Below are 27,688 nucleotides of genomic sequence, written 5' to 3' on the forward strand. Positions count from 1 at the left end.
TTACACGACCCTATCAAGTAAATCATAGCAACGTAGTATAAAAAAATCAAGAAAAACTTTACTCTAAATCACTATATTTTACATGGTTTGGTGCCCTCATGTGGCTTCTATTAAAAAAAGAAGAAAAACAAATCAAATTAAAACAATTCTTAACAGTGTGAAACGTGATAAATACCCGGAAGAAATTATTTCAGTCACACTGTGTACATGTTATAGTCATACTTATAATTTTGGACAAAACTTAAATTTTAGGAGCGGCAAAAATAAAGAGTAGCACAGCCTGCCCAGTGGGGGGCGCTGTTATACACACCAGCATACATTTCTAGAAGAACAGGGTCGCTTTTTTGTGGGAACGGAAGTTCGACTGTTGTTCATCCGCCAGTGTGCTTTGCGTCGCAACGATGGCTACAACTGCTACAAAACAAGCGCCTAAAATTGTCTCCAAAACATCTGCGGGAGGCGCCGGGGCGGCGGGGGGCAGCGGTGCCCCGCCGATAATGCCCCTTGCCTCTCCGCTTATGGGGAAAAAGAAGAAGCCGTTTTTGGGGATGCCCGCCCCGCTGGGCTACGTCCCCGGTCTGGGCAGAGGGTGAGCTAACCAAATGCTAACTAGCTAGCCTAGCTCTCTAACCACAGTTAGAGGTGTTTTCAATGCTGTCGCTAGCTTAACAAGGACATGGATTCCTCCTTGACTAGCCTTTAATCATTTCGAAGAACACCTTTGTAATTAACTATATAAAGATACTGGAGATCCGCTCGTTGTCTGATACCTACCTACATACCTACAAATTTGGCAAAATAATGCTGTCATAAACGGCGCTTAACTCCTTACAAGTTAACCTGTGAATAAGCATTAATTAATCTGTGCATCCTGTTGGATTTACTTCAGTAAGTTTTAATGAATATTTCTGTTGCAGTGCTACTGGTTTCACCACCCGATCTGATATCGGTCCTGCTCGTGATGCCAATGATCCAGTGGATGATCGACATGCACCCCCGGGGAAAAGGACCGTTGGGGACCAAATGAAAAAGAATCAGGACGATGATGATGAGGATTTGAATGACACCAACTATGACGAGGTTACTATGATTGGATTATTTCCGTTTTAAAGTGTGGGCCAGGGTTCAGTAAATTAAATGTGATTTGACAGTAATATTTCTCATATGATAAACTGTCTTTTTGTGCGTGTTTCCTTGTAGTTTAATGGTTATGCGGGGAGCTTGTTCTCCAGTGGGCCTTATGAGAAAGACGATGAAGAAGCAGATGCTATATATGCAGCACTGGACAAGAGGATGGACGAAAGACGCAAAGAAAGAAGGTTACAAATAAAACTCGCCTTCTATCCCACTTGACTAAATAAGTATAATATAGTGCCCTCCTTTGTAAACCTTGCACGTCATATTCATCTTTGAATAAACTTTGATTTAATGTTGCATATATATTTGTTGTTGGCTGTTCTTTGCGGATCTTTAGGGAGCTGAGAGAAAAGGAAGAAATTGAGAAATACCGTATGGAGCGACCCAAAATCCAGCAGCAATTCTCAGATCTGAAGGTAAGAAAATTTTATCATCTTTGCTGTCTTACTTTATGAAAAATAAACATTTAAAAAGCTGTGTTGGGAAAGGTGTGGTGATGATGGGTAAAAAGAGTTTAACTGTGCAATCTGTGCCACATCAAAAGTCCTCCAGGGTTCTGGTGCTCCTGACTGAGAATAACGTTGAATTAAGTGAACTGATTAACGTTCACTTTAACTTAGATGAATGGTTAACATGATTAAACAAACTTAGTTTCTGTTAACAACCATTTCTGAATGCGACCCGTGAATTTCCTGAATGGCCGTGGTTTCAGTGTGATGTATTGAATTATATTGGGGTTTCTGTGCCTTCTGCAGACTGATCAGTGCATTTCTGCAGATATTCTGCAGTTCAGTGCATCTGTCCATGGAAGGTCTGTGTCCTTCTGTCGTCTTTATGTTGAAAGCACTGCGGGAAATCCACAGCATAGCTTTCGTTTCAATACCTTTACCTTGTAAGCTGCATGAGCAGTTCATGTCGGAGGAAGTAGATCTTTGCCTCTTTCAGTGCGACTTTCCTTGTCTTGTCCTCATCAGAAATTTGGAGCTTCTGTGTCACGGGAAGATCTCGGTGATCTTTTGTCAAATGAACCACTGGTTCAGTGACAGGCGGACCTGAGAACCTCACGTCAGCTCTATCACTCACACTGGTCACGACACTCACCACAGTCTCGTTCTGTTTCAGTGCACAAATGCTAAAGATGAAGAAAAAAAACAGACAGAAACAAGAGAGACACATTTCCAAGTTGCACAGTTGTGCCTTGTTTGAGATTTTGGACATGCTGTCTTAGAAAATGGTTGCAAAGTTGCACTAAATAGTTGCAGCAGCGCGGTAACATCACTGTGACACAGTTCACTTTAAAGTCTCGGGTTGCTGGGTTAATTGAAACAGAAAAGGTAAAGTAGCAGCTCTCCTGAATGACTTCATTAGCTTAATAAGCAGGTGTGCTTTGTTGAGACTTCTAATAAGCAAAGAAGCACCCTGTTGTCTTAGTATTTCCACTCAGGGAGTCCCTCAAGCTGTTTTCAGTCATTCATTCATCGAGTTTTGTAGACACAGATTACATACTCACGTAAACACAACCGAAAGCATCATTTATGCTTCACTTGTATTTTATGTGTTTCGTGGGCAGATCTGTGGTGTGTTGAGCTCAGTATGCTGCCAGAATGTTGTCAACCTACTACTGAATTCTATGATTACACAACTCTGCACCTCCTGTGTAGGCAGAGATTGAACGCTTGAGCTGCTGCTGCTCTGTTAATGTGCTCCTCTCTGCTCACATCTGTTGCATCCATGCTGGACAGTATGAGTCTAAGGAGTAGGTGGGATTCTTGATCATTTTTGTGCACTGCTGTCTCTTTGAAACAAGGTATATGCCAGGTTTGGGAGAGCATTTTCCACGATCTTCATCATATGGTCAGACCTTTGAAACTCACTCCATTCCCATCTCTTCACAGAGGAAGTTAGCGGAGGTGTCGGAGGAGGAGTGGCTGAGCATCCCTGAAGTTGGAGATGCTAGGAACAAGAGACAGAGGAATCCTCGCTATGAGAAGCTCACCCCTGTCCCTGACAGCTTCTTCTCCAAACACCTGCAGAGCGGAGAGAACCACACCTCCGTCGACCCTTTGCAGGGGGTCAGTATTCATGCAAATACATGTACATCCAGCTAAAAGCATGTCACTGAACTGGGAGCTGTAGTTCCAGCCTGTCCCAGCAGGAGGCAGGATGTTTCTCTGGAAAGAAGCAAATCTCTAGAAATGTGTCATTCATGGAGTGATTTTCATTCATGCAACATGTTTTTATATTGAACACATGTTGTGTGTCATAAGCTGTTTAAACATGCCATAACAAAAATTCTTGCGTCAACTGTATCTCTCTTTTTCAATGTTTCCTGTTTGCCACCAGCTGGGAGGCCTGAACACATCTTACCCAGGAAACATGACCCCTGGCCTGATGACACCAGGAACAGGAGAACTGGATATGAGGAAAATTGGTCAGGCCAGAAACACTCTCATGGATATGAGGCTCAGTCAGGTAAATCTTGCACGAGGCCAAGCCACTTTCACCTTTCCCGTGTTCTGTTGTTCAGATCTAGAAGATTTAGTTATTTGCTGTCCTATTCTATCTCCTCAGGTGTCCGACTCAGTCAGTGGACAGACAGTAGTAGATCCAAAAGGTTATCTGACAGATCTTAACTCCATGATCCCCACTTATGGAGGAGACATCAGGTAGAGACATTGCAACATGAAATGTTCATATATAATCTGTATAAAACAAGGAGTTATGTGTGTATTTGATTGCTCGTGCATGACTCTGCATGTCTAGTGACATCAAGAAGGCTCGTCTGTTGCTGAAATCAGTCAGGGAGACCAACCCCCATCATCCGCCTGCCTGGATTGCTTCCGCCAGGCTGGAGGAGGTGACTGGCAAACTGCAAGTGGCCAGAAACCTTATCATGAAAGGCACAGAGATGTGTCCTAAGGTAAAGGAGGATGAATCTGTGTCAGTTCAGCACTAAGCACACACAATGATCTATGTTATTATGGAATTTCTACTATCGAATGTCTCACTTTGCAGTATTTAATCAAATGTCTTGATATTATTACTGGAAACCCCCACCCCTCCCCCTATTTTTATCCTTCAAACAGAGTGAGGATGTGTGGCTGGAGGCAGCCAGGCTCCAGCCAGGTGACACCGCTAAAGCCGTGGTAGCCCAGGCTGTTCGTCACCTGCCACAGTCTGTCCGCATCTACATCCGAGCCGCAGAGTTGGAGACGGATGTCAGAGCTAAGAAACGGGTCCTCAGGAAGGGTACGGCTGCTTTTCTATTTATTGTACCAAAAAAGATTTGCATTCATTGTCAGACTGCGAGGCAGTTGTTCTGAAGCCACGTGTTGATGTTTTAGTCGTATGAGCAGAGGCTCATGTGCCTTCCCAGCAGTGCATGTGTGAATGACTTTGGTAATCCTGCCAAAAGGAAGACACTAATTTCTGTGGGGCCAAATTTCAAGGCCAGTCTCAATCTGTTCGTTGTCTCATAAAAGCAACTCAGTTCCAGCCCGCTTAGATTACAGAAAATATTTCATCAGGGTTACATTTGGCAGCTGCGTTTCTGGCTCCTTGTCAAGGCCAGGCACTGAATTTAACCATGGTGTCAATGCCCGAACTCACACATGCACACACAGGCACACACAGGCACACATGCACTAATATTTCCCAGCAGCATACCCCACTGACAGAGATGGATCAGAGCTTCCATTGAGGAAGAGCTCTCTCCGCCTCTACATGTTTAGACGCCTCTTCTCTACTTCATTACACACACAACACTCTGCCTTCACACTCAACACTATTAAACTTTACTACTAATGCACAACTAATACAGTCTTCAGGCTTGCACTGCTTTCCATTGATTTAACAGCAATGTGTTGGCTGCAGTTCGGAGTGAGCATCCCGGTGAAACATGATTTATTACTAGCTCAGACCTATATATATCAGTGTAAATGCAGCAGTTGTCTTAACTGTATGCATGCACATTAGCAGATAGGCAAGCACAGTTGTGGGTTTTAGTTTAGCAAATGACCTCGCAGAGATTGCTCACATTGTACTTTTTTCACTCACAATTATTGGGTGCAAGCTTTTTATTTTGTGTGCCGGAGCCAGCTGAGTGGGTAAAAGTAGTGTTCTCTACTGGTTTTTGGGTCTACCTGCAGCCACAGTCTGACACATCAAACCCAGGTGATGTTACGGCCGTTAAACCTTCACTAGTAAGACAGAAATAAATACCTCTGTCTTTGGGAAAAAAACACAAAAAGGAACTGATTAATCATTTTTAAGCGCAGGCACAGCCACTGAAACAGAGCATTAGACTATGGTCAGAAGCAGCACCTCAGGGCGCTGGTCGCATACATTCCAGCAGCTCACAACCAAACGTATGGCCTGTCACAACCAAAGAGGGATGGCGTTTGATTATGCTGCTGGCTTTCTGTGAAAAAAGAATTAGTTTTGACTGGTCAACTCCACGCTCGAAGCAGAAATGAATGCGTCAGCTCAGGTGTCATATTTACATAACCGTCTATACTGTGTGAGCTGCTGTGAGACTGAGTGCCGGTTCCCCTTTCATCGGAAGACAAAAGCCAGGTGTTTTTGGCTGTTAAAGGACTGCAGAGTCCCTCGTCACAGTGGCTCTTCAACAAGGTTTATTGTTACCCAAATGACTGTCAGTAAAATGACTCAGCAGGTTTTTGATTGTTTTCCATGTAGCCTTGGAGAATGTGTCGAAGTCGGTGCGACTGTGGAAGACGGCTGTCGAGCTGGAGGAACCCGAGGATGCCAGAATCATGCTCAGCAGGGCTGTGGAGTGTTGCCCTACAAGCGTGGAGGTGTGCTTCAAACGGTGTCATTATTTGCCAGCTTTAAACATTTTACATTGAACCACACGCCGCACAGCGCATTTTGATCTTTATATTTAACTGCTGTGTCTCCTGCAGCTGTGGCTGGCGCTCGCCCGCTTAGAAACGTACGAGAACGCCCGTCGTGTCTTGAACAAAGCACGAGAGAATATTCCCACTGACCGCCACATCTGGATCACTGCTGCTAAGTTGGAGGAGGCTAATGGCAACACTCAGATGGTGGACAAGATCATTGACAGAGCCATCACTTCTCTGCGGGCCAATGGTGTGGAAATCAACAGGGAACAGTGGATACAGGTTTGTAGCTGCAGCTTTGAGGTTTTCTCACAGAAGGAGAGAGCAGGACTTCCTACAGTGGTCTATATCATGCTGAAACTTTGTCCTCTGAGTGATTAATTGTCTTCTCTACGGTTAGAAATTGTTGTTATTTTTCATCTAAACTTCAGATTAACACATTTTTACAAGGTGAAACATTATGTTATTGCACCTTTAAGCCTTGGAAGACGTATGCAGGTGTGAAAGGAGGACTGTTAGCATGCTAGCATATGCTGGCAGAAAAAGCTTCTGGAAGCATACGAGCCGGCACTGCGACGCTTTGACGCTTTGTCCAGTGCAGTTGACTTATTGAGCAATCGCGGGCTTTCCTTTCAGGGAAATCTCTTTGTGCACTCTTTAGTTGCACTGCTTTGCTTTTTCTACCCCTTGAAAAGTCAAAGCGTGTAACGTTTGGATGTCATGATTTGACAGCTGTAAAATGTAGTCCTGTAGCGCACATACTAAGATAACTCTTTGTTTGTAATGTATTGATGTGATTAAAAAAAAAAAAGCCCTCCTCCTTTTACACAACGTCTGCCAGCTTCACCTCTGTTGCCCCTGTCTCTGCCTTGATTATATCTCATAAAAGAGTGAGCATCTATAAACTGTAAGTCATCTACTTTGATATCAATCAGTAAACCAGCTTCGTCTCAGAGGCTGAACACAGTTCCTCTGACATCAGGTGTGTGAATGTTTCCACGTGAAATGCTTCGTTTACAGTTCATGCCTTTTGATATTTTGTATGCTTCCTCTTCACCTGCAGCCTTATCTCTCCTAAATGCTTCTACTTGTCCTGCAGGATGCCGAAGAGTGTGACAAGGCAGGCAGTGTGGCCACCTGCCAGGCAGTGATAAGGGCTGTTATTGGGATTGGCATTGAGGAGGAGGACCGCAAACACACTTGGATGGAGGACGCAGAGAGTGTGAGTTTAGATGTGTGACAGGACACATTCAGATCATCACACTCAGCATTTGCATTCTAATTTGCTTTGCTTTGTTTTAAGTTGAACTTAACTTTGGTGCTTGTGTTCTGTGTTTCAGTGTGTGGCCCATGGGGCGCTGGAGTGTGCCAGGGCCATCTATGCCCACGCCCTGCAGGTGTTCCCCAGTAAGAAAAGCGTCTGGCTTCGAGCAGCCTACTTTGAGAAGAACCATGGCACCAGGTCTGTTTTGTTTGTTTGGGTTTTTTTCTGTCAGACTGGAAGCTGTTATAGTCTAAAACTGTTGGCTGCTGTATTTCGGCACATTTTTAGTCACTGACTTTCTAGTTTGCTCTGGTCTAATTCCCATTGTGCTCCGATTCATCAGTCTTCTGTGGTATTCTTGTGTCTCTTAGGGAATCACTGGAGGCTTTGTTGCAAAGAGCTGTGGCTCACTGTCCAAAAGCAGAGGTCCTTTGGCTGATGGGAGCCAAGTCTAAGTGGCTGGCGGAGGATGTACCAGCAGCTAGAAGTATCCTCGCTCTAGCTTTCCAGGTGACAGTGAAACCAAGCACGCGTTGACGTGACATACAGTTACAGTTAATGTGTCCCGTGTCTAACCGTGTCCCCCTCCACACGCTTTCTACCCCTCCTCTTATTGTTTATTCTATTCTAGGCTAACCCGAACAGTGAAGAGATTTGGCTCGCTGCAGTCAAACTGGAGTCTGAGAATAATGAGTACGAAAGAGCCCGGCGACTGCTGGCCAAGGCTCGCAGCAGTGCTCCAACAGCCAGGGTGAGTGTGTGAGAGAGTGTGTATGAAAGTTTGATAAGGTCACAGAGGGATTTCACCACTTTAAACTCCCAAAACAAGTCTCGGCTTTCAGCTTGTACTTCGGGGTCGGGAGGGCTTTCTGATTGTAAATTTACGCAGTGGAGTCGTGTTGAAATAAAGTCTCATGCTGTCACTTTCACTGGCCTTCTTTTCCCTTCTGTACCAGCATGTTTTGCTTTTCATTAAGTAACGCCAGTATTGATGCAGCTCTCCTGACCCGTGTTTTACGGCTGACTTGTTCATCAGGTTTTATTCTTGTCTGTTAGAAAGCCATTGTTTGATAGTGATGTGTTACTGCATTATCTTTGAAGTGGCTTCTACAAACATTCTGTCCTGCTCAGGTTCAGGCTTGCAAAATTTCTACACCAAGAAACAGTCAGACCCACTCAGGATGACAGATGCTGTCAGATGTGCTCTCTAACTGTCATTCTGTATATCTGGCTACAAAGTGCTGACAGATATAACTAAAAGAGCCTTAATGATATGTTGGCAGCGGTGATTTCCTCTTGTGTAAAACAACTTAGCCTGTTAATGACCCAGTTAAGCATTTAGGCTGTGTCCTTAGAGGACAGTGAGTGATATCTGACAGCTGGAAAGATATTGCTATTGCACACATTGGGCTAGAATTATGTCAAATTGGTTTACTATATCTTTCTATTTCTCAGTACATTTCCTTTTGTGTTACAAGGCAAGTGGATTTAGGAGCAGATGTCATAGATCAGGTTTGTACCCATTTTTTTTTTTGTTTGTTTGCAACCTCTGTAGGTGTTTATGAAATCGGTGAAGCTGGAATGGGTTTTGGGAAACATAGACGCTGCCCAGGAGCTGTGCACTGAGGCCCTGAAACACTATGAGGACTTCCCCAAACTTTGGATGATGCGAGGCCAGATTGAGGAGCAGTGTGAAAACCTGGACAAGGCCAGAGAGGCCTATAACCAAGGGGTGAGGCGGTGTTTGGTGTCAACTACGTGGGAATTAGATTTTAAGTCTGTTTTGATGAAGAAAAGTGTGTCCGTATCACTTTAATGATTAGATTGTTTTCTTTTCTGCTGCCATAGCTGAAAAAATGTCCCCACTCGGTGTCCCTGTGGTTGCTGCTGTCTCGACTCGAAGAGAGAGTGGGACAGCTGACACGGGCCAGAGCAATCCTTGAGAAGGCGCGACTGAAGAACCCACAGAGCCCTGAGCTGTGGTGAGGAAATGGGAATAACAGTGTTGTATATGAGACTGACCAGTTAGCATGTTTATTGGACAACTTCTCCATTTGTAAAAGATGTACTTTCACTCTAACCCTGGAAGCCAAACTGTTGTTAAAGGTAAAAACACAAATTGCCTCTAAAAATGACATGTTTGTGTAAACCAGGCTGGAGTCTGTCAGACTGGAGTACCGATCTGGCCTGAAGAACATCGCCAACACACTGATGGCCAAAGCCCTGCAGGAGTGCCCAAATTCAGGTGGGTGTACGCTGCTCCTCAGAGGCCTGAAACAGTCTCACCTTCACCGTGTTTTTTCCCTTTAAACTGGCTGAGACCTTCTGTGGCGTTTTGTCCCTCCAGGCAATAACAAACCTCTTGTTCAACCAAGTGCAGAACTTTTACTTGCTTCATTGCAGGCCTCGTGACATTTGTTAATTATTGCAAAAAAACTTAGAATGAAACAGTTTATTGTTGCAAAGCCATTTTTTTTAAATACTGACACAGTTTTTGGTGTCTTGATTGCAAACTAGACTTCACAAAAAGAGATTTCTGAGAAGTTACGTCATACATAGTTTTCTAATCTCCATTTCACTCGATGCTCATTTTCTGCAGGCATCTTGTGGGCTGAGGCGGTGTTCTTGGAGGCCAGGCCCCAGAGGAAGACTAAGAGCGTGGACGCTTTGAAGAAGTGTGAACATGACCCCCATGTCCTGCTCGCTGTGGCAAAGTATGGATTTCACTGCTTTTTACCCTCCTTGCCCTACTTTCAGTCGTTCTCTTTCCAAAAACAATTTGCACGATTCTGCCTTTACAGTGTTCTCAAAAACCTTTACTCCTCTGTTTGTGGTTTTTATTTGAACATTTCTGCACATCTCAGGTTGTTCTGGAGTGAGCGCAAGATCACCAAAGCCAGAGAGTGGTTCCTCAGGACGGTAAAGATTGAGCCAGACCTGGGAGATGCTTGGGCTCTCTTCTACAAGTTTGAGCTGCAGCATGGAACAGAGGTATGACTCATATGTCTGGGCTTGTGCTGCATTCCCAATAAGGACATCTGCATTGGAGCTAATTGTGTTTTGCAGCATACATCGGTTTTTTTTTTTTTTTTTGTGTGCTTGTTCGTGTTGAGAGTGTTTAACCTTACTGCTCTGCATCCACCAGGAACAACAGGAGGAGGTGCGAAAGCGCTGCGAGAATGCAGAGCCCCGCCACGGGGAGCTTTGGTGTGCCGAGTCCAAACACGTCCTGCACTGGCAGAAGAAGACGGGAGAGATCTTAGCGCAGGTAGCCAGCAAGATCAAGAACACATTCTGAGACTTTGGGAAAGTTGGACTGAAAACACCCGGAGAACTCTGGCAGTCGGGGAGCAGCTATGGACATGCTTGTTCTCCACCAGGACGCGCCCATCTCACACACACACACAGTTATTGTTTTTCCTGTTGTCACAGTTTCACAAGTATAATTTCTTTAGTTTTGTTTCCTTCTTGTCATCAGGGAAGATGTTTCTTAGTGGATTTGTGGAAGGGATTTCAGCACACTTAAAAAATAAAACTCAAAGTGACGGGTCACCTACTTGCAGTGAAAATGTAGAAATGTACCTGGCAGAGATGACAACCCCTGAGTTTATGCGTAGGAGTTTCTGTAGAACTCAAGTGGCACCGGCATTGTTGGCTCCCGAGGTTTGTCATTTTATTTTAGATTTATTTTTTCTTGTTGTGATGTAAACCTTCTCCCAGATCTTCTTAAAATTGCTGGACCGTGTCCTTTTTTTATTTTTTTTTCTGCAATCGTTTGATGATCTCCCTTTAGAAACGCTCATGGTTCTTCCCCCAGTATGATTCTGCCATCACCGTGCATGATAATAGTTATGAGGCTTGTATTAAAATGTGCAAAAATCTACTTGAAATAATGGTAGCCTGTGTATGTTTTAAAGTCTCCACTTTGTTTCTGTAGTTGTCAGAAAAATTCTCTCAAAATTAGGCTCAGAGTCGCTGGATACGATTAACACAAAACATTTATTTCTTGCAAGAAAGAGACAAGTCGGCACAGCCTGTCAGGAAGCTGGCTCAGAGTTGTCTGCTAACAAAATGGTGCTATTGCTATTTATATTGTTTATGCTTGCTGGCCACACAATGTTATGGGAAAAGGCATTAATATTATGGGAAGATGAGTTCAGACAGTCAAAACAGTCAAAACACTTTTGCTTGCTACATAGTATTATGAGAACAAAGAGACAGGAGGAGCCCCCCCCATCACAGAAACTCTTATTCTTGCAGCTTTTCTCATAGTATAACTATATAATTTTTCTAACACTCCTCCCATCACGTCTGAGCGGCTGCAGTCGGCACGGTCGTGTCCTGCATCATTAAAGAGAAAATCATCGCTACTCTTGTGCAGCACAGGCTTGATTTGTCCTTAAGCCAGTAATTTATGATTGATTGATTGATTGATTGTGTTTGGGATCTAAAGAATTCGGATTCATCTTCATTTGAGTAATCTGATAAGGCTCAATATAATTTGGATTGAACCTTTAATACAGGTTACGCAGTGTCTCCTGCAGAGGGACTCGGGCAGGTGGCCCAGGGTTGTTAATAGAAGCCTGAGTATGTTTAGCAGTCCATTTACATATTTATTTAAAAATTTAAACTTTTTCAGTTCCCTGCACAGCACATTAAACCAGCCCCTGTGTCTCAAACACACTTTTTATTTCCTTTGTTCACACACGCTGAATCAAAATGTGATAATACTGAAAAATCTTTCTGATTTCTGCATCAGAATATAACAAATTGGGGGCTGGCTCATGTCACCCGGTAGACGTGGTGGCTGGTTTGACCACAGCAGCATCAGCGAATGGTAGGGAGGACAGAGGAAAACTGGCACATTATTGAACTGGGACCAATGTGAGCCGCAGTTGAATCAGTTCTGGAAGTCTGTAGTGATACTCAACACCAGATGTGTGATTACAGATGTGTTGGGTTGGGGTTTGAGGAGCCCACGGACTAGCTGGCATATTCATTATCACTAACACTATCGTTAAGGGTGCTCTGGTCAGCCAATCATCACACGGACGTTCGACATGTACAGATTAAATTGGCCTGAGCTCACGGCCTGTTTCTTTTGATCATGCTGGTGTTCTGTGTTTGTACAAACCTGTGCGCATGGGGCAGGTGGTGCATGAGGTGACAAAACACTTAAGTTGCTAATGTATGTTCTTCCATGGCATGCTTTGAATGCATCGTAAACTTAGAATAAGAAGATATGATGGAGCCGCTGCCTGTCTTCTGCTCACTAGCTATTCATTTCCTCAGCAGCAGCCTGTGGTAGTTTGTAAGTGCTAACCTGGAGGTGAGAGAAACCCACAGCATACTCCCTGAGCACCTGATGTATTTAGGCTATAAAGTAAATCTTACATTAATTAATCACTTTGACATCAATGTCTAATTTTCTGATGATTAGCGTCACAATTTGACTTTCTGTCAGTAAAGTGTTGGGATGCTAAAAGATAAACTTAAAATACACATTGTGACAGTAAAACATGTTTTTTTCCCTCTGAGAACTTGTGTTGTGAAGTGATCATTGGGTTTAAATACCATAACCTCTTTCTTTTCCTTTTGTACATGAAGGGGTGCAGATCTGGCAGTTTGTCCATGATGTGAGGGTATAATAAAGTCTTTGGTGGGAACCATCAGAGCAGTTCTCATGTGATTTGGTCTTTTTAAAAAAAAAAAAAAAAATTTAAATACAGTTCGCATAAAAGAGTTTTTAAAGTCTTTTGTAGCCATCCAGTAAACAAATAAAAGTTTATTGCACTTTTGTTTTTGCTTAATGTGACGTGACGATTTTATATTTGAGTGAACAATTGCTGTCTTTGTCGGATATGTTCTCCCAGACCTTTGACTCCAGCACTAACCCTCCCATGCAGTTCCCACATTTGTTCTTCGTTGTAACACTGGACGTTTTGGCTGAAGGATCGCCCTCAAACCACCCACTGAGAATTTGAACCTCACGTTTTTCAGCTGCGCTATAGATAAACGCTCCTCCAGATTCCAGCTCTGCTGGTACCACGTCTTTCAAACGAAACCGAAAGAATGAGGGCAAGTGATTGATTGCAGGAGTTTCCTGGACTTGATCGGACTGGAGTTGGATGAAATCTTATGCCCAGCGCCATCTATCCATGACGGGGAGGGAAATCGGAGCAGCAGTCACACTGGGGATGTTGGAAACCACGAAGCACCACGTTGGACGTCTCGTCGCCGCCTCAGCGATAACCTCTGCTCTAAAGAAGGTGTAAAAACACTGAGGGAGAAAAAAAAAAAGTTTGGTTACAATGAGCGCAGCCAGATCAGGAGTATTTCCTCGGATCTTGCTGTCAATAACAGGGATGAGTTCACAAGTCTGAGGATCCTGCTGAAGAACATGATAAATGGTAAGTGCGGATTTGCGCAACACGCAAGCTGATGTGGAAAATTCTCCTGAAAGCTGCGCCGCTGATGATGAAGCCTGTGTACACTTTGTCCATGTTCTCCATGCAGTGTCTGACCGGAACTCTGCTCCGTAGTGTGCTGGTGGTTCTCTTGTTGGCCAACACTTGTGGTAAACGTAGATGCAATTATAAAGAAATACTGGGCTCCTACAGAGAAGTCATCTTCGTTGAACTGCGGAATTTGGTATGACAACAGAGATGCACAATAACCTTTTTTAAAAAATTTTTTTTATTCCACTCCTTTATTTAGTATTTTATAAGCCTGGTAGTTTATCATAGTCTGTCGGCGCTGGTGTCAAACTGAGGGGGATAACTTTAAAATATGGTGGCATGCTGCCCTCCAGTGTTTGCAGTGCAAGTAACGATTGCGACCGTTCTTTGTTCTTTTTAGTTTGTTTTTTCCCCCTCTTAATGACAAACAGAATGTAATTAATAACTCCATATTTGCATCCTCTTTGCAGAATCTGACTAGTTCCCTTAAAACACTCAAGGAGAGAGACCCCTGTCCCTCGGAAAAGGTAAGTGACACATCATTAAGTGCACCTCATACCTTCTGATGTGCAAATGGCAACAGCAAAGCCTAAAAGAAAACCCCCCAAAAATCGAATTGTTCTGCTGAGTTTTTATACCAATAACTCAGGTTTCAGAACAATAGGTTTCTTTGGTACTTTCAGCACCATGGACAGGGTAGGTTATGTGCCCCATCCTGTCGCATTAACTACTGCTATAGAGGATTTGGAAAAATCAGATGAAGATTTCCCAGATGGAAGGATCAAATATTGTTTCAATTCTTTCAATTTCTATGCTTTTGTCTCATGACAGGCCCATCGAATCCTCATCTCCATTTATGGTATGACGCAGCAAATAAGGTGTAGAAGTAGTGGTCGGCAGCTTTCTGACCTGGAAAAGCCAGTCCAGAGCATGGAGCTGCTCATCATTCAAAACTGCAGTCCAGATCATATGGTAAGAAAAGGGACTGTAACAAACTGTTCGACAGCTCCAAAGTCTCTACCACCACAGAGAATTCAGAGACTCTGAATATGATTTTAAAAAATAATTTCCTTTGCTGCTTCCTTTTAGGCAAAGAAAGCCTCGTGTTCAGCTGTCCGGAAAATACAAGGAAAGAAGAGAAAGAGGATCAGGTTGATCAGAGTTATTAAGGCGCTGATCACTTGTTGGGAAAAACTTCAGAGTGTCTCTATGTTCTCTAAGTAAAGGTTGCGGCTCTTTTGGTTTCCATAACCTGCGCCACCTTCTCACGAAGACACCAGTTGGATTTCCAGGATGTTCACTGCACCATGACTTTGATAACATAGCTGTATTCTAATGCTGTGCCAATAATGTTTACTGTTGTCAAGTTCTCTGTGTGTTGGAAATTATAACTGCCAGCTTTCGCATTGCTCCATGTCATATGGAATAGTTTCATAGTAACCACAGATAAGCTAAAACATATCCACAATGCATTCAAATACTTTCAAAATATGCACATTTTCAAGGTATCTGCTGTTGTAGCAACCTTTGTTTTGTGTTTGTAAGCTATGTGTTCTCATACCCAGAAAATATTCTCCTGTCTGTTCCGTTGTGAAGTTTATGCCACATAAATAAAAAGTTACACATCTATTGTTATCGTTAGTATTATAATATTTGTTGCTGTTATTAATTGGTTTTATGGCTCTGTATAAATCTGTAAACTGTATGTGTTTAACGATATCCTTTGAAGTGAGACATAAATCACTAAATTTACGGCAAGCAACACAGGGGGCGGAACCCGTCGAATGCGACACTGTTTCCGCCCGGAGCGGAAGGATTGTAACGCAGCTTCCACCAACTCGAAACACTTGGCAACTCAAAGTTAGCGTTGTTATGGTTGATAAATGTGGATAAAACCCATCGCAGCGTTATCCAAGCGTTTTATTTCAGTTGACGTCGCTTCTTGCCATGTTTTTCAGAGACGTGTAAACCAAATCTATTCTGAACTTTAGCTTCAACGTAGCTGTGCGTGGTTTTCATTTTCTTTTTTTTTGATCCGAAATGCTGAAATGGGCATAAGAAAAACTCAAGTTAACCGGTAAGAGAAGAGTTTAGTTCGTGTGTTTGCTCTTTAGACTTAGTTTGTAGGTTTCAGGTAAAGTAGCCTTTCAGGAGCAGAAATGGCCAGCAGCAGCAGCAGCAGCAGTGTGAACATGGATCCAGATGTTGCTCTGAGGCTGTTTGAAGAAGGAGCTATCCTGGTCCTGCTCGGTGTTCCTAAGGGTACAGAGCTTGGGATAGACTGCAAGAGCTGGCAGGTTGGTCCTCGCTTCCGAGGTGTGAAGATGATCCCCCCAGGACTACATTTCCTCCACTACTGCTCAGTTAACTCAGAAAGCAGTGGAGGACAGTCTGGCCCCAAAAAAGGCCTCTTCCTGTCTCTCAAACCCAGAGAGATCTTACTGGCGAACTGGGACCCCAACGAAGAAGATCTTGACTTCTCAGCCTCCAAGAATGATGAGGAAGTGAACCGGATCCGGGCCACCTTGCGAGAGCTGGATCCTCATCTGGGGCCCTATCCCTATGAGGTGATGAGGAAGTGGGTGTCCCTGACTGACCGTCTCAGTGAGGAGCTCGCCATCAACTTACAGCCTCTTACAGGTCGAATATGCGCCTTCAGTGACGTTGTTCCTGAGCTTGAGTTCAGACACACCAAAGACAGGGCAGAGCAGCCCAGGAATGACACCGCCTGCCAGAGCATGAAAGAAGGACTTGACAGGCTTCCGAAGATGAAGGTGAGGGAGGGGACTGAGCTGCGCTTCTCTGATATCCCTGAGAAGCCCTACCCTCCTGGGGCTACACCAGCCGAGATCACCCGGTGCAGCATGGACCGGAGTTATGCCCTGGAGACTATGCTGGAGAAGAACCACGAGCAGCAGCCTCTCAACTTGCTCGGTATGAGTTAAATATAATAATGTTTAGTTGACAAACGATCACATCGTTGCGTCAAGTGAGAAAGAAAATGACCAACGTTTAATCTGTTGCAGGTGAGCTGCAGTTTGCCTTTGTGTGTTTCGTGCTTGGAAATGTGTACGACTGCTTCGAGCACTGGAAGAGTCTCCTGGCTCTGCTGTGCCGCTCAGAGGAGGCCATGAGGAAGCGGAAGGAACTGTATCTGGGGCTCATCACTGTGCTCTACCACCAGCTGGGAGAAATCCCCCCCGACTTCTTTGTTGACATTGTGTCACAAAACAACTTCCTTACCACCACCCTGCAGGTACAGTGGATGCACGTAATGTTGTTGCACATATTCAAAGTGCAATAAAAAGCTAAAGAGTTGAATGTCAGTAGAAGCTTTGTTATCAGTGAATATGTTTCACGAGGAAGTGTCGCTTCTCAAAATGTGGCAAAGAACTGAAAATATGGGGGGAATGTGGATAACGTTTCCTTTAAAGGGGAACGCCGGTATGTTTAAACCTAGACCTTATTTCTGGCATGAAATACATTCATCTACTCACAGAGAACAGTTTGGTGAAAGAGAGAACGGGGCTTAGAGGATGCAGCCTCTAAATAAGGCATTATCTGTCTTTATTTCACCAATACTTTAAGAAGAATGAATGAATGAACGTGTACTATAGCTCTGTTAGCTCATAGCTGCTGTGTTGTTGTTATTGGCGGCTATCGGGGGGCTTATAGAGGGCTTTCTACACACTCATCTCCTGGGATGATGTCATCGATGTGCTGCTGCAGCTCAGCTTATTCACTCCGTGCTCTGTGACAGTCGGCTAACTTCACACAGAGTTTGCTGCTGATAGTTTTGTGCAACATGGCAGGATATTTATAAGATTTTGACGGCTGGACGACAACTTTGAGTACGATGGAAGATCTTACTGGAGTGAATGAGCTGTCCTGCAGCGGCAGGCGTCGATGACAAATCTGCAGCAACTGCGTGATGCTGTCATGTTTCCAACACCTTGTTGAAAGAATTAAGGCCGTTCTGAAGGCAAAAGGGGGCCCAACCTTTTACTAGCAGCTGTATCTGATAAAGTGACCGGTGAGCGTATAGTTAGCTGTTCAACTATGAAGCCATAATTTATCATTTATATTTCCAGAAAACTCTTAATTTATGCCATTTTCTCAGGGTTTTAACTGTTTATTCATACTTGTAGGATGCAGTTTCAGTTGTTAATCTTCGCTGTTTGCTCGCAGTTTCCACCAAACCTTCAGCTGAAAGTGTCAGTGGTGTATTCGTGCTATTAATTAACACTTCTTTCTGCCTGTGTGTGAGTGAATGGGTGAATGTGGCTTTGAGTCGTCAACAAGTCTGGAAAAGTACTATATTCAATTTTGACAGCGTATCTATTACTTTAAATGAATTCTTATCAATTTTTTTCTTTTCTTACGTGCATCTGTTTCACATTTCATTACATTACACATCCCAACATTGTTTCACTTATCATGTTGCAGGACTTTTTCCAGTTTGCCACTGGACCTGGTATGGATGGCACCCTGCGTAAGAGAGCGGAGAAGTTCAAAGCCCACCTGACCAAGAAATTCCGCTGGGATTTTGATGCAGACTTGGAAGACTGTGCGCCTGTGGTGGTGGAGCTGCCAGAGGGTGTCACGGTCGATTGAAACTTCCCTCCTCATACGGCAGTTCTCTCTCAAATTTGTGTGGTTGAGGTTGTTATCTGCGGGCTGTACTACATCTTGCATTCATTTGTACCCTGTTATGAAGAAAGCAAACATGTCATTAAATCACCTGCAGTGTTACAGTCTTCATAGAGCTGCACTGTGCTAGAACAGAGTAGCGCCCTCTGGTGGTGGTTTTCCCAGTTTCAGAAAGCATATCATTTAGAGTCATTTCAGCTAATCAGTGGTTATGGTGGGAGGAAATATGATAAAATGTCCTAAATAAGCATGTTATATTCTACGATGTAAAACATGATTTTGAATCTTGTATTTTTACTGAAAATAAGATAAATTTTGTGAGTTTTGTTGCATTTTGTTACAGGGAATAAAAGTTAAGTGTTTGTAACCATAACTTTTGTAATGAATAAAGGAATAATACATTTGTTTCACATTTACTTCATCACAGTAAGCTTATCACACATTTTCTACAAAAACTGTTTTTTTTTTTTTTTTTTAAAGTTCTTATTTGTCAGTGAATTGTTTAACCAAAAGCGTCCTTCAATAAAAACGGCACTCCTGAAACAATAAAGGCTAGCTCTACAAGCATCTGTGGGTGTCATTCAGAGATGATCAATGTAGGTGTTAATGCCTGTAAAGAGGAGTTATCGTTCTCTCCTCCACTAGATGGCAGACGTGGGCTTTTTGTCAGGCCCTTAAAGTGCATCCCCGTGGATGGGTGTTGTAGGTGTCCAGATGTTCTGGGAGGAGTAACGTCCATGCTGGGCATTGGCTACTATGTCAAAGAATGTCAGAGTGAAGGTTATTTGTGCATTTTGTTCTGATTCAAACTGGAATCCTGTGAATAAAATGTGTGGGGTGCACCAACAGCAATGGCGTGGCTCACATGATTATGTTCAGTTTATGAGCTGTGTGGGCGGAGTGTGTCCCTTCTATGACCATGATGGATGTGAGAAATTACGTTTTCCTTTTAGTCCATCAATCTATTCACGTTAATTTCACCTCTGCCCATCCTCAGCCTTTCTCTTCCCAGCTGGACTGTCTTCCTTTGACACGCAGCTCCTGGAGCCAATCTATAACCATAAAGCTGCTGTGAAAAGGACAGAAGCCATCTAATGCAATTATGTGAGGCTCCCAAATGCCAATACAAGAAATCTGTTCTCCTCTCAGAGGATAAATGGTACTGTGGAATAAATGGTGATGCTGGGTGATTTGTGATGAAAACGCCCCCCTTGAAAAAGTACTATAACTTAAAAGAAGATCAATTTAGCCTTTGTGGTCCACTGTGAGTCCACCGGGGGCCTGAACTGGTTATTATTTTCCTCTTGAATGCAATTAGATGAACGAAACGTCTTGGAACACATGCAGGAAACATGTCAGCAGAACATGGAGGAAAGTGCACACCAAAGATTTGTAGACACATTTTCCTCCGTGGGGATGAAATAATGTACGTTGTCAAGGAAGACAGTTACACAGATGACTCTGTTGGGATATCCTTGACATTCCAGCATTCCAGCCCCTCCATCAGTGCAGGAATTACAGTGTGCAGCAAGTAAGCAGACAACCTTTCTGTGCTGCATGCACCCCTTCACCTTCAGCGGACACTCTCTCGATATACCTCTGGTATGGCAACGATTTTCCTGCTAATCTCGTATGTTTGTTTTGTTTGGTGCGGCCTCTCTTGGAAGTGAAGCACTCTGGGAAACACGCTGCATTGATTGTGCGGAACCTCAAAGCCCCACAGGCCCCGTCAGTCATGGTGGAGCTTTCTTTACATTAGATGTGAGCTTGCCATTTCCATTGAGCTTGGTTGCTGCTCAGCCTGCCAGTGTAAACACAGGCTTCTCAGTTATGCACCCACGCAATCTCCTCTCCTCTTTAAAGAGGCAAGGATGATAGATGTTGACAAGGACTGGTTTTAATGTGTATTGTTGACTCAAAAACTCAGGTGTAACAAATAGATTTAAAAAGAAAGTTTAGTGCTCATTTTGATAGAAAATTAGTGGTGAACTCAGATGTATCAGCACCAACGTAACGTAATCCAACAGCTGTTCTTGCATCACCCTGTTACTTTGCATTTCTTCTTTTTATCTGTGTGTGTAAATTAATTGAAAGATGAAGACATAGATGAGAAAATGTGCGTCACAAATGAAAAATATGGCTTTGATATAAATGTGTGGTCACCTGACCTAGTCAGACAAAGCCACCGCCAAGGACTGTTACTTTTAATGCGCAACAATGGAACTTAGAAAGGTGAAGGTGAAACGACATGCGCTCATAAATCAACAGTGATGTCAGAAAAAGTTTGCACTTGTGCATCTGCTGTGTGGATTCGGTTCCCTGTCCACCAACAGCCGTTTCCAGCTACTACTTTCTCCCACACTTTCATTGTGAACTTGAGAGTCGGACTCATAAATAAAAGTGTGTTGATGGCCGGGGTGTGATTCTTCTGTAATCCCTCTCTTGCTGCAGCACCAGTGGGGCTTCACATGTTTGACTCGCACGACCCAAATGTGAGTCAGACACGTGTACCTTTTCCCTGGACAAACATATGGGTTTGTGTTGTAGCTGTGTGCACATTTTGGACTCTGGTACCCAGACATAAGGACAGAGGGGGTGAAAGGGTTCTAAAGACGGGGATGGATGAGATTTAAAAAGGAGAATTTAAATAGAGAGTGTGTGTATGTGTTTGAGAGTGTGAACAATGTGTTCTGTTATGGTGATCTGCTGAAGTGATTAGAGGCAGGAGCTAAAAACAAGGCTGTAGACCTTTGAGGTCTTGTCGGCATGCGTGTATGTGGCTCTCTGATCATGCACTACATAAGGACACAACAGCTGGCCGATACATTTCCTGGCCCAAGCAGCTAAATTAGTAGAGGTGAAACAAGTACAGGCTCTGATTAGCGCACACAGACACTGCTAAGCAACAGAGGCAGAGATCACCTCCAATGTCATGTCTCATTGTCAGAGAGATAATAAAAGTGTCTGTCTCTATGCTCTGTTTCGTCCTTTGGGGCTTAACTAAACATCAGGTGGTCATTTTGAATCAAGTAAGATTTAGACAAACCACAGAGAGACTTCCCCTGGTCTTTATTCCCCATGCTCAGCCCTTCAGATAGCATTTGTTCTCCCCCACCTGCCCATCAGATGAGTGATCTCTGACTTCCATTTATAGCGAGCCTGGATTGTCTTTGGCTGTGGCACACAGAGCATGAACTCTGATTGATGTTGCCATAGCAGAAATGATTTGAACATCCCTGCCCCCTAAACACACACAATCACTCATTATTGCTCGCTTTCTCCCCCTTTAACCCTATTTTTCAAGAACATTAGAGTGCTTGTGTGTTAAAGAGCTCTGGGGTTGAAGTAGCCCCCCACCCGGTAGCCCCACACCCAGGGGAGAACCCGCTGAATGGTTGGCGCTTGGAGAGGAAGGGCAGGAGGGAAACCCTGCAGCAGACCAGGCCTTTCGTATGCGCTCTGAAGACGATGAATACATTCATCACTCTCTGTTTTCCATTGGGTAATGGAGTCATTCAGGTTCTCTGCTTTATCTCACTTTTACGTGCCTTCTCTTCACCCACTGCCTCATGCACTCGACTTTGTGAATAATTCACAGCTTTCTGATGTATTATTCAGACTTTTCTCTCACACACAGCTTTCGTCTGCTTTCATTTTTTTTTCTTCTCCATCTTTTTTTTTTTATTGGCCTTGAATGTTAAAACATAAAAAACTCCTTTGACAGCGTCTTTTGTTGGATTCTCTCTCTGCAAATGTGCTCACATACACACCATGTATAAAGTGTGACGTTGGCAAGGTTAAGTGAGCAAAAGATGAAGTTCACAGTGGGATTTCCATACATTCAAAGTAGCTTTGTGAGAGCTGTAAGGACCAAAAATGCAAGTACAAAAGGAAGCATATATGCACAGAATTTTCTGCTCTGGCCACATTAACATGTTATCAAATCACTGTTTTGCTCTGTGCATGCAGGAGGAAATTTTGGTTTGGACAAACTTATTTTTCAGTTACAACGAAAGCAGCGATGCTCACAAAGATCTATAAGAACAACAGTGTGATTTGCTTCTTCAGACAAATTCATCATGAATATATCACATAAAGTATTTATGGGTGTTTTGGGGCTGGGTTAGTGTTGTAGGGTTTGGTAATCACCAAACTTGGAATTCACAAAATGTAATTATTTTAAAGATAATTTAGGATATGGAAATGCAGTTTTCTTATGTATGTAGATGCATAAGTGACTGACAAATAAATCAGTCTTGAATTCTGAAAAGAAATGGAAAAATACACCTTGCATGGTAAAACTCTGCCCCTTGTGGTTATGATATTTCCTTCCTTTAAATCCACATCGCTTTTCCATCTTATCTTTGTTTTAATTTTTACCTTTCCCATTCTTTCCCACTATATTCCACCTCCCCCTGCCCCTCACTGACTATGTTTAATGGGGTCTGATCTGTCACTTTTCTACTCCACAGTTTCAGCTACTCCAAATTCACCCATAATTAATAGCAGATCCAAAAGAAACACCACCTCTCATTAGGAAGTTTATTGAATGAATAGCTCCCAAACAAGCATGTTCTTTAAAGTATTTCCATCGGTCCTACCATCTCTCACTCATCATCATTGTTGTTGGCCAGAATCCTAGACCCATCTCAGCTCATTGTCCCCGACTGTCTCCTGTCCAATCCAGCTGCTGTCACCACTACTATTAAGTCTGTCTAATTTAAAATGCTCCTGTCAGTGTGTGGGAGCGTATGTGTGCATGCATCAATGTTGTGGCCAGGCTCACTGGAGCCAGGTGGCCACGTGTTTGGCTCACACCAGGCAGGCTGTTATTCCATCGATTTCAAACCACAACCAATACACACAGCTATGTTATGAACACAGAGCTAGAATTGGTACAAAGCCAAAGCCTTGAGTGCAGATGCATTAGAAGACATTAGATATACCCAGGATTGGGAGATTTGGATGATGCATTTAGGATTTGGCAGATACAACAAAAGTAGTTTGAGTTTATCCAATTCTTAATGGAACTGTAGGGATAAGAACAGGGTGGCTCTGGATCTAAGATATGTGGCCAAATGGCTTAACAATGATAACTCGTGGATGTGAAGTCAATGGGTCTCTGATGAGTAGGCGGGGTCTTGAAGTCTCTGAATCACAAACAACAGCTAAGACATAACTGCAAGAATCATTTGAAAAACGTGTCCTTTGAGTCAAGCAGCAACCCAGAAATATGTTAGGAGTGACATTATTGTGGTATGTTATATAATTAAAGGGGCTTAAGTTACTCAACCCAAGTCACAAATAACTTGCAGAAGCTGCTGATCTGCCATGATGTCAATAAAAAACAGCTTTCTGCCATAATCCCTTTCTGTGCTGCAAATGCAGCAAGAGCATCATTTGTTTCTCTTTCTGTGCTCTCATTTTCTCATGTTCTTCTCTTTCCCTCTGCTATATTGCTTAGTCGAATGCTCACTCTCCAACTTTTGCCATGTAGTAAACAGTTATTGTCTCTGGTCCTGGTCTGGACAGCTGACTGATCAAAGTCAGGCCCTGACTGGCCACATAGTGCCAGCCAGTAGCCTAAGAATCACAAAGACTTCTGGAGTGTCCTAAGAGGAGAACGCATTCATGCAAAAATCATTAAATCATTTCTCACACAAAGTCTCCAGCCTAATTTATGTTCTGCATGTGACATTAACTGGAGCAGGCAGTATATTGTACTGTAATTTGTATGAATCTACATGTATATTCATATGTGTATACATGCTGCTAACAGATATACACACTAAAACCTTTCCTGTCAAATGGGGTGTGAGAACTTCCCACTTCAGACTGAATGGGTCAAGTTCCTTTTGTGTTCAAAGGGAAGACATCAGTCCAAAGGGGAAAAAAATGATTTGGTAAATGCTTGGTCATTAAGAGATTTATATGTGTGGAGAAGACTCTTGAATTCTGTTCTGAATTTAACAGGGAGCCATTAAAGAGAAGCTAAAACTGGAGAAATATGATCTCTGATGTTAGCTCTCATCAGAACTCTGGCTGCAGCATTTTGGATCAGCTGAAGGCTTTTCAGAGAATTTGTGGGACAGCCCAATAATAAAGAATTACAGTAGTCCAATCTTGAAGTAATAAATACACAGAGCAGCTTCTCTGCATCACTCTGAGACAGACCGTTCTTAATTTTGGCAATATTACAAAGGTGAAAGAAGGCAGTCCTAGAAACCGGTTTTATATGTGCGTCAAATGACAAATTCTGGTCAAAAATAACTCCAAGGTTCCTCACTGTTGTACTAGAACCCAAAGAAATGCCATCTAGAGTAACTATATAGTTAGACAATTTCTCCCTGAAGCGCTCAGGTCCACAGATAACGATTTCAGTTTTGTCTGAATTTAGAAGCAGAAAGTTCTGAGTCATCCAGGTCTTTATGTCTTTAAGACATGCATGTAGTCTGACCAACCTATTGGTTTCATCTGATTTCATAGATAAGTACAGCTGAGTATCATCAGCATAGCAATGGAAGTGTATGCCATGCTGTTTTATGAGATTACCTAATTGTAGCATATATAGAGTGAAAATAATCGGTCCAAGCACAGAACCCTGTGGAACTCCATGACTTACTCTGGTGTGTGAGGAAGGTTCGTCTTTATAAGAATAAACTGAAAACTATCAGATAAATATGACTTAAACCAGCCAAATAGAGTTCCTTTAATCCCAATAGCATATTGAAGTCTCTGTAATAGAATGCTGTGATCGATCATATCAAATGCATCACTGAGATCCAACAGGACAAGCACAGACACAAGTCCGATTATATCACAAATTATACTATACTCCCACTGCTTCTTGTCTGCCCTCACTGCACCCTCAACACCAGGGCTACCAGGTTTCATAGACAGACAAACAAAGACCCAAACTCGGGTGGAAACACATGCTGGGATCTTAGGAATGAATGAGGGTGTTTATTCAGAAGAGTGGTCCAGGAACTCTACACACATTTCCAAAAAGTTTGGCTGCTGTGTAAAATGATACTAAAAACATAAGGCACTTAATTATAAATCATTTTAGCACATTGTTTGAATTTAAATAGTACAAAAAACTATGTGTACGGGCTTGTTGATTTCTGTATAATGTTGTGTTTTGAAGATTTTTTCCTGATTTTGATTTAATTCTATATCAGTTACACATTTGAAACATCCGGTCAATGCGAACAAAAGATCAGAAAAGTTGTGTAATGCTGAAAAAAATCAATAAAGGAAGGGTTCATCACAAGGGCAAAAAGACTTGCAATTGGGGAGTAATCTTTCTCAGAATGAAACTGCAAAGATGCTTATTGATTTAGTCTATGCTAGATTACGTCCAGAAAACAAACATTCAGTAAATGTGTAGAAATCCCTGCACGCAAGGCACAAAACTGAAACCTAACAAAGAATTACCATTTTCTCAGTGATCTTATACTCACACTTCAGGAAAACGTTTTTTTTGGGGGGGGGAATTGTAATAGATAAATTAGTCTTACTTCAATGCACTCACAAGGTTTGGTAGCAAACTTAACTGCGGTGATATTCAGCTCCAGAACGAATAAAAAATACTTTGATCTGAAGTAATCTAAACCTTGGATGACTCTGAATGGATGACAGCTTCTGTGCTTTAATGTGGCTCAAAACAGGCCTTGTGTTTCTGTGTGATTTGCAGTCTTCTGTTTTAAGGGGGCTGGGTGGCAAGTTCTATTTTATAAGATAGACAGAGAAGTTAACGATAAAGTTAAATGTTTTTCACTGTCACCGACAGGAAAAGTGACTATATAGAGGCTCTTATTGTTAATGAATGAAACACACATTTTTGCACAGTCCTTGACAACAGTTGCACTCTCGAGAACTTTAAAGAATGATCAGGATCTGTCTTGTCAAAATGAAGTCTACATGTTAGAGTGACTCTGCTTGGATCTGTCTGTATGCATGTATTTGTTTCTTCAATGTCTTGTTCGTTTGAAAAGGCAGCATGTTACTTTCTTTTCTTCTGACAGTCTTGTCAGTCTCATGAAAGCAGTGACGCTATTGGCAAATCTGTGGCCGTCACACCCAACCAATTTGGAGTCCAGCCTTTCACACAGTTATTTCACACGCCCGGGAGAGACCTCAGTCTTCAGCGAAGGACATAAGACCAAGACCACATTGTAGATGTGTTGTTTTTAATGCTAAGAAGAAAAGAGCTCAACTTTTTATGAGTCTAAGGGTCTGGTGACTGTGATTTGTATGCTCTCGGGATATTACCATACATACCATACAAAGCAATGGATCTCCTTTTCCTTTTGGGATGCACAGCTGACGCCTGCATAGCTTAGGGGGATTCAGTGCTAATCTATAGGAACTAGTACAATGGGGAATTGTTTTATCTGGTTTTAGTTGTAGCTACACCCCAGGTTCACACATATCACTTCCTCTCTACTACATGGATACAAACTCCACTGAGTTAGGTTTCTGTGTTGGGTAGCCTGAAAAAACACAAGGCAGTCTGTAGATTGCGACATTGGGGCTTCCTAATCCAGACCGCACAAATGTACTTACATGTGCATGCATTCACTCCCTCTCCTTCCCATATAAACACACACATGCACACGTTTAACTGTAACGTCCTTTGTGACTGTTGCAGCAGATATCCTTCATATCCTGTCCTCTAAAGAGTTGAGATTTCTTACTTTCTGAGATTCCAGGATGAAAGGGTGTGGGACTAAATCCTCTGTGTCACTGCTCACAGAATCACCCTCAGGGCAGCCAAAGTAACCCTCCAGAAAATGAAATCAACACTGCATGTGAAACACTCAGATCATTACAAGCTCCTCTGTGTCAGAGAGGAACAGGAGCTGGAGAAGGAGATATTCTTTATTTGAAAGTATAACCTACCCAGTTATGCTTACATATATTCAAATAAACTAATATGAGTCAGACTGTAAAGGGAAAATAATGACCAAAACTGAAAAGAGAGTTAATTTGTTTAAAGCTTAAATGATAAAGAACAGGTCCTCTTTTTAACCTGAATTAAACTGTGATTTAGGACAACAACACACCACTTTGAAAAGCATGTTTGAGGCTGTGGTTGCTGCTTCAGGATCTGATCATAGACAGATCAAGAACGTGATATTGTCAAAGGCAGTTATTGAAAATAGGGTTGGCTGTATTGGTTACAGAGTATTTTTTTTAAGGAAGACTTATACCATTTATTCATCAAGGTGATGATTCTCTTTTTACATAACTGTGAGTGAGCACACTACCTCTAGTACCCACTACCTTAGTATGTTATGTAAAGGTCAAATTAG

General features: G+C 42.7%; 2 protein-coding genes across 2 annotated transcripts; both read left to right on the top strand.

Annotated features, from left to right (window-relative positions):
• The first annotated feature begins 370 nt into the window (after positions 1-370).
• prpf6 (PRP6 pre-mRNA processing factor 6 homolog (S. cerevisiae)) lies at positions 371-13,336 on the top strand. The gene is made up of 21 exons (XM_072366516.1): positions 371-589; positions 918-1,080; positions 1,201-1,319; positions 1,475-1,553; positions 3,033-3,209; positions 3,481-3,609; positions 3,709-3,803; positions 3,901-4,057; positions 4,224-4,386; positions 5,836-5,954; positions 6,063-6,281; positions 7,099-7,221; positions 7,340-7,461; positions 7,635-7,773; positions 7,895-8,014; positions 8,819-8,995; positions 9,112-9,245; positions 9,417-9,508; positions 9,863-9,977; positions 10,128-10,254; positions 10,409-13,336. The coding sequence occupies exons 1-21, from the start codon at positions 402-404 to the stop codon at positions 10,559-10,561; spliced, it is 2,910 nt and encodes a 969-aa protein (XP_072222617.1). The 5' UTR covers positions 371-401; the 3' UTR covers positions 10,562-13,336.
• A 2,183-nt stretch (positions 13,337-15,519) lies between these two features.
• On the top strand, positions 15,520-18,717 carry aar2 (AAR2 splicing factor). Its single transcript, XM_072367473.1, has 3 exons — positions 15,520-16,655; positions 16,748-16,977; positions 18,168-18,717. The coding sequence occupies exons 1-3, from the start codon at positions 15,881-15,883 to the stop codon at positions 18,333-18,335; spliced, it is 1,173 nt and encodes a 390-aa protein (XP_072223574.1). The 5' UTR covers positions 15,520-15,880; the 3' UTR covers positions 18,336-18,717.
• Positions 18,718-27,688: the final 8,971 nt, after the last annotated feature.

Source organism: Leuresthes tenuis, unplaced genomic scaffold (genome assembly GCF_036924035.1).
Source record: "Leuresthes tenuis unplaced genomic scaffold, fLeuTen1.0.hap1 SCAF_16, whole genome shotgun sequence".
NCBI classification, from domain to species: domain Eukaryota; kingdom Metazoa; phylum Chordata; class Actinopteri; order Atheriniformes; family Atherinopsidae; genus Leuresthes; species Leuresthes tenuis.

Bases quoted from the DNA above. Each gene is read 5' to 3' on its own strand.
- aar2 (XM_072367473.1), top strand. From the start codon at position 15,881: ATGGCCAGCAGCAGCAGCAGCAGCAGTGTGAACATGGATCCAGATGTT. The intron at 16,656-16,747 runs GTATGAGTTAAA...AATCTGTTGCAG, and splicing joins GCAGCCTCTCAACTTGCTCG to GTGAGCTGCAGTTTGCCTTT. The intron at 16,978-18,167 runs GTACAGTGGATG...ATCATGTTGCAG, and splicing joins TCCTTACCACCACCCTGCAG to GACTTTTTCCAGTTTGCCAC.
- prpf6 (XM_072366516.1), top strand. From the start codon at position 402: ATGGCTACAACTGCTACAAAACAAGCGCCTAAAATTGTCTCCAAAACA. The intron at 1,320-1,474 runs GTTACAAATAAA...GCGGATCTTTAG, and splicing joins GAAAGACGCAAAGAAAGAAG to GGAGCTGAGAGAAAAGGAAG. The intron at 5,955-6,062 runs GTGTGCTTCAAA...TGTCTCCTGCAG, and splicing joins GTTGCCCTACAAGCGTGGAG to CTGTGGCTGGCGCTCGCCCG.